The sequence below is a fragment of the Pongo pygmaeus genome, chromosome 13 (assembly GCF_028885625.2).
Source record: "Pongo pygmaeus isolate AG05252 chromosome 13, NHGRI_mPonPyg2-v2.0_pri, whole genome shotgun sequence".
Classification (NCBI taxonomy): Eukaryota; Metazoa; Chordata; class Mammalia; order Primates; family Hominidae; genus Pongo; species Pongo pygmaeus.
Window position 1 is genome coordinate 106,959,337 of NC_072386.2, and position 12,932 is coordinate 106,972,268.

Consider the following 12,932-nt stretch of genomic DNA (forward strand, 5'->3'; position numbering starts at 1 on the left):
TATAATTCCCTGATTATGCCCAGAACATGGTGCAAGGGGAAAAGGGATAAAAGATGAGCCTAGATAGATAAGCAAGGCTTTTATCACCCAAGCCAGGGAGATTGAACTTTATCCAGAGGCCAGTGGGGGTATTCAGGAGGATTTGAAGCACTGAGCCAATCTAGGGAATCCCAGAAGGCCTTTTGGAAGAGGGAGTAGATATGCTTAACTTGGAGGATTAGTAAGAGACAACAAGCAGATGACTAAGCACACTAGACTAACTCTTCCATGTTCAAAAATTACTGGCTTCTAGAATGTTATTAAACCCTCTGCCTCCCCCTGCCCCCCGCTTTGGAATGTAGCCCTGACTTTTTCCTTATGGATGAAGTAGACACTCATTTTAGCTTGGTCCTATGATGGAATCCAGCCCTTCTCTCCCAAAAACTTATCAGCACCATTATCAACGTTATTACCTTATGACCACCACCATCATCATCATTACCTCACTGTCAAAACCATCACCACCATCACCACTAGCATCATCATTTATCGAGCCCATATTTTATGCCATGCATTATGCTAAGTGCTTTACTTGCATTTCATACTTTACCCAACATACTTCTGTGTGGTAGGACTGTTAGTACCTCCTTTTTACAGATAGAGAAACTGAAGCCCAGAAAAGGGAAGTAACTTGCCTGATAGCATACACGAAAGTCAGCAACAGGGCAAAGACTCAAACGTGTCTTTTTCTCCTCTAGGCCAGTGCTTTCCTCCAATTTACCCATATTTTCTCCACTTTATCCTCCATTTATCCACATGACCACTTCATCTTCATTTAAACAAGCTTCGTATACATTAACTGTTCCATGTTTTATGCCAGGTACTGTATCCATCCTACCTTTAAGAAACTTACAGGGGAATCCTCGTCCTTGGCATCATGCCTTTATCTACTTGGTCCTCATGAAATCTTTCCATCAGCACTGTGAAGACCCTAAGACTCAACCAGGTGAAGTGACCTGCCAGTGATGTGGCCCCCCCGCCCCCCAGCCAGCAGGAGACACAGTCAAAGCTCTCTGACCATCAGCACAACATGACTCTTGTCCCTCCCCAACCGGCACCCCCACCATGCTCTGCTAGTTACCTCCCTGTGGAGTCTGAGTCAGAATCCAGCCCCTGCATGTCTCTCAGCTCTAGACAGGATCTGCAGCCAGGGCCTTGTGGTACAGTTGCCTGAGCTGCATTCCTGAGCCACTCACATTCACAGATGGAGGTGTCAGCCTCAGCAGCTCACCCAGAGGGAGAACCCATGTGCCGGAGCACCATCTCTAGCCCCGAGTAAAAACAGGAGAGAATCCTGGCCCTTAATCATGGACCTGGCTTGCTAACAGAATCCCAGAGTGGGTGGCCAAGCCATTTATGGGACAGCCTAGCCACATGGTGCTGAGAATCCCCAAATGTAAACTGGCCACCATGGTGTTCATGCTGTGGGTGGTAGGTTTTCTTGGGAGGCCGCCTGGGGGAGAAGGTGGGGAGCTTCTTGGGGAGTCAGGGAATCTGGCAGTTGGGCTCAGAGCTCTGATTTTATCAAGATGTGATTCTTCTCTCCATGCCTCAGTTTCTTTGTCTGTGAAGAGAGGACCCTGACTCCTGCTCTGCCGTCCTCCTGGGGCATGGTGCTGAGGAGTGCCAGGCCACCTGCCAGCCCACTGACTCATCTCTTTGCATCTTAGTTTCTTTTAAGATGTAAAGTGGAGATAGTAAGAATAGTTACCTCTTAGCATTGCTGGGCAGAGTGAGTAAGATAATGATGCACATTGAGTTTAGCTCAGTGCCAGGCACATAATAAGGATAAAGGTTACTGGTGATTAAAAAGACAAAGCAGCAGTCAGCCTTTTCAGGTTATGAAGAAAATACCTTTTTTCCCCCACTTCTTTTTACTCTCACTTGCTGAAAAGCTCTCAAGTGTTTGAAGTGGGGTTTGGAATCCTGCATCATCAACTCACTGACTGGTACTGAGGCCTGAGACAGGTTAGTTTTGCTTTAAACATTCTGAAGCCTCTATTTTCTCATCTGCAAGATGGGTAGCTAATAATGATAGTCTCCCAAGGTGGTGCAGAGTCAGAGAGCTAGCATATAGAAATCATCTGGCATGTGGAAGGCCCTTTGGAATCACTAGTGTGTGTACAATGGTATTCACCGCTTGAGCCTGCATGAACAGGTGTCCCCAAGTCCTTTCCAGGTTAGACCTAGCAGTACCTGAAAATCTCCACCCTTTTCTTCTCAGCTTTATATCTGTGATCAGTGAGGAAGCTTGTAACAGAGGAGGCTCTGAACAGGCAGTTCACAAAGAGGCAAGAGGAGGGAAGAAAACACCATGTGTCTCCTCTACATTGGGCACTCTGAGAGCTGGACTGGACCTGACATGACTTCATTGACTCCTCACTAGAGCCCTGCGAGGTCTTGATAAAGACTCTTGTCTTACAGATGGGGAGGCTGAAGTCCACAAGATGCCAGGGACTTGCTGAAAGTCATACAGTTTCTGCGTAAAGTCTACAACATATTACTTACAAGCATGTAGTGGAGACAAGGAGGCTCTGGATAGGCCTCCTGAGACCAACCCTCCTAGGCTTTGTCATATTCTGATTGAGTTTCCTTCAGTGTTTATTTCGGAAGTGCTGAAACTGCCCAGACTGGCCTGGGGAAGGAAGAAAAAGGTGACACCACCCCAGCATAGCCAGAGTGCCGAGACCGGCCTGAGAAGCAAACTGGTGGCAAGGCCTTGCCAGCCAACAATTTTGGAGAAGTTGATTGATTGAACTGGGGAGGGCAGGAAGGGGAGCATTCAAGACAGGGTTTGTGAAGAAATTCTATGGTTCAAGGTCCTTTCTGGCCAGGTCTTTGCCTTCTACCTTTCTCAGACTGAGAAGGATTTTCAGCCAGATGAGAAGTTAGAATCTATGAAAATCAACTCTTATTATAGGTAGGGAAACTGAAGCTCAGAGAAGGGAAGTAACTTGTCTAAAGTCACCCAGCAACTGACTGTAAAAGTGGAGGCTCCCTGACTTGTATTCTGCCCGCATATTCATGCATTCATTTGTTCATTCATTCATGGGTCATTGAATGCATAAAGACTGAGTTCAATAACAGTCATGGTCCCTACCCAGAGTACGCTGACATCAAAGTAAAGAAGTAATTCAGTATCAGAAGGGTGTAAAAATAAGATGCTGTGATATGGTATGAAGGCGATGGTGCTATTAGGTTGGTGCAAAAGTAATTGCCGTTTTTACCATTACTTTCAATGGCAAAAACCACAGTTATTTTTGCACCAACCTAATATCTTTGGTCAGACTACTGAGGGAGGTAGTGATACCTGAGAAAAGACCTGGACAATGAAAAAGAGCTGGCCAGGGAAGAGCAGTCGGAGTGGAGGACCATTAGTGGCTAACGACACAAAAGTAGGAAAACAGAGTATATGGGGAACCAATAAATAAAGAAGCCACTGAGGGTGAGGAGGAGAAGGAAACCATGTAAGATCTGAGAATTATGTAGAAATCAGATCATGCAAGGCCTTGAACTTGTGGTAAGGACTTTGGATTTTATTCTAAGACATATAATTTTTTGAATGTTTGCCTTGAGGGAGGTGCGGCAGAAAGTACAAAAGATAAAGCAGACGTGAAACCATCCCTAATGGGTGTTTGAGCTCAATGGGGAAGTGTTACAGAGAGAATTTTAGAGAAGACATTAGAGGTAACTGGATCATGCTAATGATAGAATGAGAGCAAGGGTAGGAGACGGGGATGGATAAAGCATGGGGGAGTTAAGGACAAGGAGATTGTTCAAGTGTGGAAGGTGGGAGGTGGGGGACAATAGGCAGGAAAGATGGTGAAATACGAGAGAGGGAGAAATTTGATTCAGCATATATGTATTCGGCACTGAGCATCTCCAAGGTGTTAGGCCATATGCTGGGGCTTTTGTATGTTTCTTCTTGCTTGCTCCTCACAAAAAATGCAATATGAAATATGGTATTTTAAAAATCCTCCTTTCATAGATGTAGAACGAAAGATCATGACAGTGGAGGGATTTTCCCAAAATCGTTCAGCGAGTATGAAGCAAACAAGGATCCCAACCCGAACCTTTTGGCTTTCATGATAGTACTGTCCACACTCTACCCCAGTGGCTGGATTTTGACTTGGCTTTGCCCTCAGTTTCCCTGTTTGGACTGGGGGGTTTTCTCTCTATGTCACTTCTAGTTCTAATATTCTGTGCTTCTCTTCAAGATAAAATGAATAGGGGCAAATATTCTAGATTCTAGATGGAATATCCTAGATGTATTCCACAAAGTCACAGAGGATGGAAAGTAAATGTCCTAAACAGAGAACAGCAAGTAGCTGTGAGCAAGAAGAGAGGTGCTGCTTGGAAAAAGGGACTGTGGAAATGCTTACCACAGCATCAAGCACTTATGAATTTAAATTGAAAAAAGAGAAACAAAAGACTTGTGGTAGCCATAAGTACAAAGAGTCAGAGAGAGATGGAGCAATGAATACAAATGTATTCACTCTGTGGCTTAGGGGCTGTGAAAACAGGAATAAACAAGATTGACCTGGTCCCTGCCTTATGGGCCACAGAATTGGTGGAAGGATAGACCAAAAAAATAAAGGAGAGGGAGCGGGAGAGAGAAAGAGACAGAATAATTGAGCACTTAGCATATGTCAAGCACTGTGTGAGGTGTTTTCATGAGTTATTTCATGTATTCCTTACCACAACCTCAGGACGTCTACACTTTTATTTTTCCCATTAAATGAATGAGTTCATTGAGACTCAGAGAAATTGTCACATGTTCAAGGTCACATCTCAAGTAGATGAGAGAGCTGGGCGTATACTTAAATCTTTCTGATGTTCCATTCTACATTTTAAATTATTGCAAAATTTCAGGATGGAGAGAGGTTGGGAGGGAGGGAAAGAGGTCAAAGAGGCAGAGAAAAAAGAAGAGGTAGACATTGAGAATGAGTCCACAAGTACCTGAGAGAGAGGGATAGAAACAAAGATTCTCTCTGAGACTATGTGACCACTTGGAGACCCTGCCCAGGCAGGAGGCAAATGAGGTCATTAAATCCATCTGCGCAGATGGGAGACTCTCTGGGGAAAGTTATATGCAAATGTCATGATGCAATGAGGTGAAATCTACTTGCGTTAGTTCAGGTGGGGACTCAAGCAGGGACTGCACTGTGCTCTTTGGAAAGATAGATTATCTCCTGGATGGGGAAGACACTTGCTCTGTTGGGCTCTTCCTATCAGTTTGCAGAAAGGAAAGCTGGCCAAGGTCACAGAGCACATGAAGGAACGAACTGGCAACTGTACTGAACTCAGTCCTCTCACTTGTTCATATGCTAAAATCTGCTTCCCAGGTCCTTCAAATTTGGTGCAAAACCTCCATGCGATCTATTCCCTACTCAAGATTCCAAGCCTCCCAGAAGGTGGTCTAGCTTCCCTGAGACATGCTTTTTGTTTTCATCATTGCCTACTAAAGTCAAAGTGACCAATATGTGCAGAGACTTATGTTTTCTCAAAAGACACTTCCACATCCTTTCTTTCACTTGATCACTTATACATCAGATATTCCATTACACAGTTCTATTAATCAACTTTGCTATAGTGCACTACAATTTTCCACCCATGATTTTACTCAGCTCCTATAGTTTAAAATACAAAGTGGGTCTTATATCAGCTCTACATAGGGACCTGAGGCTCAGAGATACGTAGTTTGTTTTACTTTAAATACCAGACTTGACACTTATTATTACTTTTGGCAAATTCTTATTCCTTTCTGAGCTTCAGTTTCCCCATCAATAAAAGGGTGACTGTTGCAGCATCTGTCTTACAGAGTTGTCAAAATTGTTTTCTTGTTTGGAAATCACTGAGTACATTGCCTTACCCCATAGCAAATGCCTGACCCATAGCAAGTGCCTCTGCAAATGAAAACTGCTGTGATTATGATCATGGTGCGCTCGATAAAAGTTATCACCAGGATAGCAAGAAGCAGAGCCATAACGTGAACCTTCTGCTCCTCAAATCCAGTGATTGTATCCCTGCCCTGCACTGCCTTTCTGATCATTACTGCTTCAGACCAAATCACCTGATTCACTTCTTCTTTCTGCAGGTCACCCCATTCCCTATGTCCTGTGACCTACAAGGTGACTGTGCTTGTCGGGACCCCCAGGCCCAAGAACACAGCCGGAAAGACCTCCGGGGATACAGCCATGGCTAAGGAAGAACAAGGAGTTGTCAGAGAATTCCCAACGCCAGGACCCGCATCCCTTTGGTATTGATTTCACAGTCAGCTGCTCAACGGAATGGCCTCTCCACACCAGGGATCCTTAGCACCCAACCGGTCTGCCTTTAATTTTACCCAGGAAGGACTCACATTGGGGCGAATGAACCAAGTTTCGCCATGCTGGATGATGAAATGGATTCCCATCCCAAAGTCTGAGATGGATTGCATATACAGTGTGCAGTCCCAGAGCCTCCTAAAATTCTAGCCATTTGTCACACAACCACAGCAAGAAACATGTTCTATATCTAGAGTGTGCCCATCTGTGTTTAGTACACATGCATGCATACACACCCATACAAACATCCGTGTGAGGGCAGTTCTGGAGATGAGCAGAGAGAGACTGGAATAAACTCAATCTTTTCTTTCCCAAGCTCCTAGCCAACACTATCCTTGGGAGAAAGAAATTTGCAGAAACTGCTAAGACTAAGTGTGGAGATGTCAAGATAGTTCACACCCTGAGGCTCAGAATATGTAGGACATGCACAATTGTGCAGTCCTTTGGGATTGGAAGTGAAATAGTCTGTGATCACCTACCTTCTAGGGAACTAGGACCTAGGAAGAGGTAAAGATTATAAGGTATGCAAAGCGCCCCAATTCTTCTGCTGCCATGGGGGATTTTACCCCAACTCCAGGGTTCGAGGCCAATCTGAGAATGGCTTAGGATTGCAATGTCAAGGTATTATATCAGCCCCTTGCTTGAGGCTTGAGGTCATAATATCCCTCTAGGACTTACCTGTTCCCCCAAATCTTGCCTTGGGACCACATTTGCTGCTACTTTTCCTGCTGCTCTATCCTATACATTGAATAATCCAAGATGGTAGAACTAGGTTAGGAAAAATTCCACACAACCAAACAGTCTGCCTTAAAAGTGACCCACATTTTTCCATAGCTCCTCACTTTTTGGCCCTTCTGCAAGAGAAAAACCCTCATGGGTCCACTTGGTGAGAAGTTAAGTTTCTGGTAAGTGGGCCTCTCACCCTGGAAAGGAGTTGAGGGACATCAGATGCTGGAACCCTCACTGAAAGTCCAGAATGTCTAAGCCAGTGTTAGATTTTGTAAACAAGTAGAACAGTGTTAAATTTCTATGATGTTGGAGCCATCCAGAGACTATTGGAATTGTCGAGACTCTTGGATTAGTATGCTTATCCTAATCTTCCTAGCCCTTCAGGCTAGAGTAGGCTTTGATCCTGAGAAACTCGCTGTTGCTCTGAGGAGATATAATTCTGGGAGAAAGAATCTTTTATAAGAACAGTACAGATTGTTCTCGAGAGGGCCCTCAGAAGGAAGCCAAAGAGTTCACAGCCTCAGCACCAACAACTCAACATGGTCATCATGTTTTCTATATGGTTTTTCCAGCTACCAGTACTCCCTTCCATACCTGTGACTGGGCAGTGCTTTTCTCTCTCCCATGTCTAGCCTCCAAAAGTTAAGTGAAAATTAGTCAATTGCACGTGGAAGCCCCCACCACTTTGGGGATCTCTTTGTTTCTTTTCAGCCAGGGACCTGTCCACTCCCTTTGAATTAATATGGGAAGAAATTAATACAGGATGAACTGGAGAGAAGGGTTGAGTGTGACATACTTTCTGAAACCTGGAGCTGGGAATTGAGGAGAAGGGAAGGTCTAGACTAGTTATATCACATAGGGATTACTGTAAATCAAGTCATCTCAAGTCTAGTGAAGACAGCCAACAGAAACAAAACCTAGCGTAGGGATAGAAAATACCATGCACATGTGCAGCCCCACCTAATTCCTGCATCCAAGGCAGGTGTTGTTAATCTATCATAGCCCTTTTCTAAAAAAAAAAAAAAAAAAGAGAGAGACCAAAAGTAACTTTAGGAACCACCATACCATATTATATCACTCCCAATAGCACTGACCTGGTGATCAAAAACACTTGAGAAGACATCTATTGGCCATCTCTGGCCAATTACATTAAGAAACATGTCAAGGTGCTTTTGGCACAGGTGCCCACAAATACTGATGCAGTGCTGAGATAGTTTATGAGACGCATACCATTTCACAAACTCTGAAATTGGGTTCCATATTGGCAAGGCTGCCACAATTGTTAAGAATAATCCTCTGTGTTTCTTCCTCACAAAACCATATCTCATTTATATCCAGACCATTACTTCACTATAATTACAAGGACCAATTATTAGCAAGAAATAAGAATAGTATTAGAAGAATCGCTCCTATTTTGAACCCCTCTCCAGTATCTTCGCACTCTTGCCAACTCTCCAGGCCTCTCTTTTGCCCTGAGTTATCAGCCTGTGTGGTGTTAACTTAGAAGGTACAAGCTAAGAAGTGTAACAGTATCAACCCTCCCAGTTGCTTAATTATACCCATAGGTAATACAAAAAGCTCTGAAGACCCAAAGATGACATTACTAATGATGTGATTTCAGGAGCCACAGAAGAACCTTACCAGCTTCCCTCAAATCAGTCCTTATCCTCTTTCTATCTTCACTCCCATCATTATCTATTCTTACACTATCCAGCTAAGCAAAGATTCCTGGAGGCTGACTTGTATCTTCAGACTCACAGAGTGAATTCAGCTCTTCTGAATCAAGACCCACTCAGTCTCTTTCATTCAGATCTGTTGCTAACAAATTTATATTTGCCAAGGATATCAGGCAAAAGAGGCTACTTGATTGGTGGCCAACCTCGTGCCCACATGGAAGGTATCTTTAATAGGGTCTTTTCAAACCTTAGTGGAGGAGGGTCAGCTCAATTTGGGCAATGCATTTGTTCCAAGTTTCATTTTCTTCCTGGGAATTAACTTGTCATTTCATTCCTTCAGTCATCTTCTGTTTAGGTGACCAGAGCACTGAGAAGCAGCTCTGATGCACTATTGTTTGTCAGCGGCTCAAAGCCCTAAAACACTGAAGGTTCTGCATCTGAAGTATTAGATTGTTAGCAGCAAAATATAAAAGATGAGGTGAACAGTTCTCTAAGCCCTATTTAGGGAAGCTTTTCCAAGCCACAATCTTAACTACCTACCCAAAGGATTTGCATTTCCCCCAGATTCTGTGCCAACAACCTTTTAAGGAAATACAGTCTTTGGGAAATGAGTTTTGATGGTGAATTGGGGTGTTAAGGAAGGGAAAGATTAATGGTCATAGATGGCAGGGCTTTGAAAATGCAGGGTATCAGCTGCCACTCCTGGCTTCAACACATTGAGTCACTGCCTAGACGGTTCTCTTGGTCTTATTCCCATCTTGGCCAATGCTTAAATACTATTTGTTAAAAATAATTCTTTGAGACAGATTTCAGCTACCTCCCTTCCAGGTTCGATTTAACTTGGTTGTAATTGTCAATTTGTTATAGGTCTTACCTGTGTGAAAGAAAGAAAGAAAGAAAAAGAAAGAAAGAAAGAAAGAAAGGAAGGAAGGAAATTATAAGGTCAAGTTAACAGTTTTGAGGTTTTGTGTTTTTTTCTGGAACTACTTCAAGTGAGAAAATAAAAAAAAAGTGGTGACAAAGCTGTACAGATAGAGATTAATAGAAGACAAAGAGATTAAAAGGAAATAAAAATGCATGATTAAAAACTAAGAATAAAAAACCTATTTTTATGTTTCCTAAAGGAAATTGTTTATTCTACAGACTCAGTAGGTAGACACAAACATAAACATTTCCCTAGAAGACATAGAGTGGGATTTGATAACACTGTCTGTTATTTTCTGTACATTGTGGTAGGTCCAGGAAATATGACATTTTCCCCCTTGATGTGTTATTGTTGTTGTTGGGTGGGGTGGGCATTTTGTTTATTTGTTTGGTGGCAATCAGTGGTAGTAGGGAGTGGGAGGGCTTATATTGGTTTTTCCAGATATTAAGGGGACATATTGTGTCGTTGTGCTTTTCACGTTATAAAATGTTTATATTTACCAGTACAGCACTGGGCTTTATAAAGACTGCACTCAGAACCACACTGCACAGTTCAGTTTTTTAAAAAGCTGCTACATGACAGACAGGTAATCCCAGTGAGTTTTGAGAAACAAATCAACCAAGTAAACAACAAACAAACATAAAAACCAAATAGCAAATGAATAAAAGCCTGTTCTTGTAATTTATTCAACTTTTGCCAAATTCCTACCAATCACTTGCTTTTTAAAAGAAATGTATAATAGCCAAAAGAGAAATTATGTCCCTATTGTACAGAACTTAGAATTTTTGACTCCAGGCAGCAGTTTGCTCAGTGATCTTGAACAAGTTATCCAATTGCCTCTACATTTGCATCAGTTCCTCTAGCTGCAAAATGGGGATAATACTATATACCTACCTCACAGTGGGAGGGCAGGAGATTTTGAGGCCCTGAGGTTTTAGGTGGGCTGTGAGAGCCAACGCTTGACACAAAGTCCATGGGTTATTATTCAAGAATGCACAGGCCCATCGGCCTTTTCAGAAAGACAGGGAGTGCTTTTTTGGTATGTCAAGGAATAAAGCCGGAGCTCCTGAATTGTAGTCCACCTTAAAAGAGAGACCTGTATTGGAGAATATTTTATTTGATCTTACCCTTTACCAGTTCCATAATTTGGTTAAAAGCTGATTATGTCCTACAATGTCAAAGTCAGCTAACTCTCGTCTACTTAAGACTTCTGGTCATTTCCAACTTATAGAGGAAAGGAGTCTCTAAAATCTCTTCTTCAGAAGGCACCTCACTTCTCAGACTTAAAATTCCACATCAAGTGTTCCACTAAAAGAAGATAAGGCATTCTGAGTGCAAACAAATGGGGGCTTCTTAAACTACACACCAGCAGTCAGTGAGGAAAACTTTGAACAATTATTGAGTTGCTTTCTTGGGTCTCTATAATCAATAACCTGTCCGCAGATATCTATCTATATAAAGATATTATATATAAATATAAATTTACATATATATGCACATGTATATATAGTTGTACATATATGTGTGTATATATATACTTAAATGTAATATTTACAAAATAAAACTGTGATCTCGTCTAGAGAAAATGTATTCATATTACAAACTGCTCTTCCATATTTATGTACCATATTATACCTTTTTATTATTGTTATAATTATTATGGGTATTTCTAATTAATATGATGTTGAAATCTGTTTGGCACCTTCTGGAAGCTACCAAAAAAATGACACTCCATTGAAGTGCTTAAAAGCTGTTCTCATAAGAATTCTACTGGCCTATTATAAAAAAGAAAAAAAAAAAGAAAAAAGACACAAAGAAAACAATCTAAACACCAAAAACTAAACACAATTCCAATCCTTTTTCTGTACCTCACGCGCATAAATTTGCTGCTCCTATTTTTTTTTCTGTTTATGTGTTTTTATGGATCTAAGTTAAATCTCTTGGCAATATATAAAAATGTAAATAGTAAACTTTATTTATTAAGAATGTCATCTTTTTTAATTTATATTTACACAATTGTTCATCTAATTTATTTTTTCTATACAGTTTTAAATACTCAGACATATTTTGCTGTTCATGATATTTTTATCCTGTTCTCATGGATTTGTTTTCCCATACTGTTTTCTCTGATCTCAATTACAGGTTGGATCTCACAAATAATAATGTCAGAGACAGAAATATTTTGCCACTGTTGATTACTATACTTTAAAGTTCTATATTATGAAAATATATAATAGCTTGTATGCTTCAGTGTGTTGTTGTGTGGTTTTTGTCTCTTGCGGAATGATTGATAAAGGGCTGTCATATATACACACTAACACAGAGAGAGCCCTGGGGCCTGGAATTAGACAATCAATGATAGCACAAGATTTTATCCAATATATATCTATTCCTCTACAAAATTAATTCCTGAAAGTATCTAATTTTGCATATGCAATAACTGAAAAACTTTCCTACATGTTATAAGAAAGTTCTGGGGAGCTAAAGCATACGTCACTCTTGGTTATATATTGCCTTTTGCACACAGCCTTTAATAATATACTTCCAGATGTAAACGCTGGTATGGTCCAAAGACACAAACCACTGCAGTGGTTCCCAAGTGCTAAGCTGTGGATCAGAGCTAGTTCATAACTAAGTTTTCATTTGCCTAAGGCAAAATGTGGGGTCAATTGTTCATTCTTGTGGAGTTCTATCTTTTAAGATTAACTCTTTCTTACTCTTCTGGTATTAAAATGTCATTTTATATATATATATATCCACACACACACACACACATATATAATTTTATATATGTGAAAATAAGCCTGCAGCTGGAACTGAAATATTGCTGCTTTCAATCTGTCTAGTGTATCCCATTGTTCATCTTATCACCAGGTAGTAGCTATGAGACTTTTAGAAAATTATTTAATGGCTTTAAGATTTAGTTTTGCCATATGTGATATGGAAATAATAAAAGTATTTCATAAGGTTTTTGCTAGAATTAAATGAGATAAATATGCAAAGTGTTTAGAACAGTGCTGAACATATTATATTATCTCATTATGAGTAGTATCAGACCAGAATTACTTATGACAAGTAATAATACACTAATTTTTCTGATATCTACTTATTTTATAAGATAATAAAAACAAAATGCATGAATCATTCAAAAGCTTGCACAGGCATTTTATGGAGTAAATTTATTAGCACTGTCCACTGAGCTGCTAGCTGGCAGTACCACCATAAGGCAGGTCAAAA

General features: G+C 41.1%; 1 protein-coding gene across 1 annotated transcript in view; it reads left to right on the forward strand.

The window, feature by feature from the left end:
• Positions 1-9,804, forward strand: part of PAPPA (pappalysin 1) — a 246,970-nt gene extending 237,166 nt beyond the window's left edge. Inside the window, exon 22 of the mRNA XM_054502141.2 lies at positions 6,137-9,804. Coding sequence (XP_054358116.1) covers positions 6,137-6,244 — 108 coding nt within the window. The 3' untranslated portion in view covers positions 6,245-9,804. The remainder of the gene's footprint in view (positions 1-6,136) is intronic.
• The last annotated feature ends 3,128 nt before the right edge of the window (positions 9,805-12,932 follow it).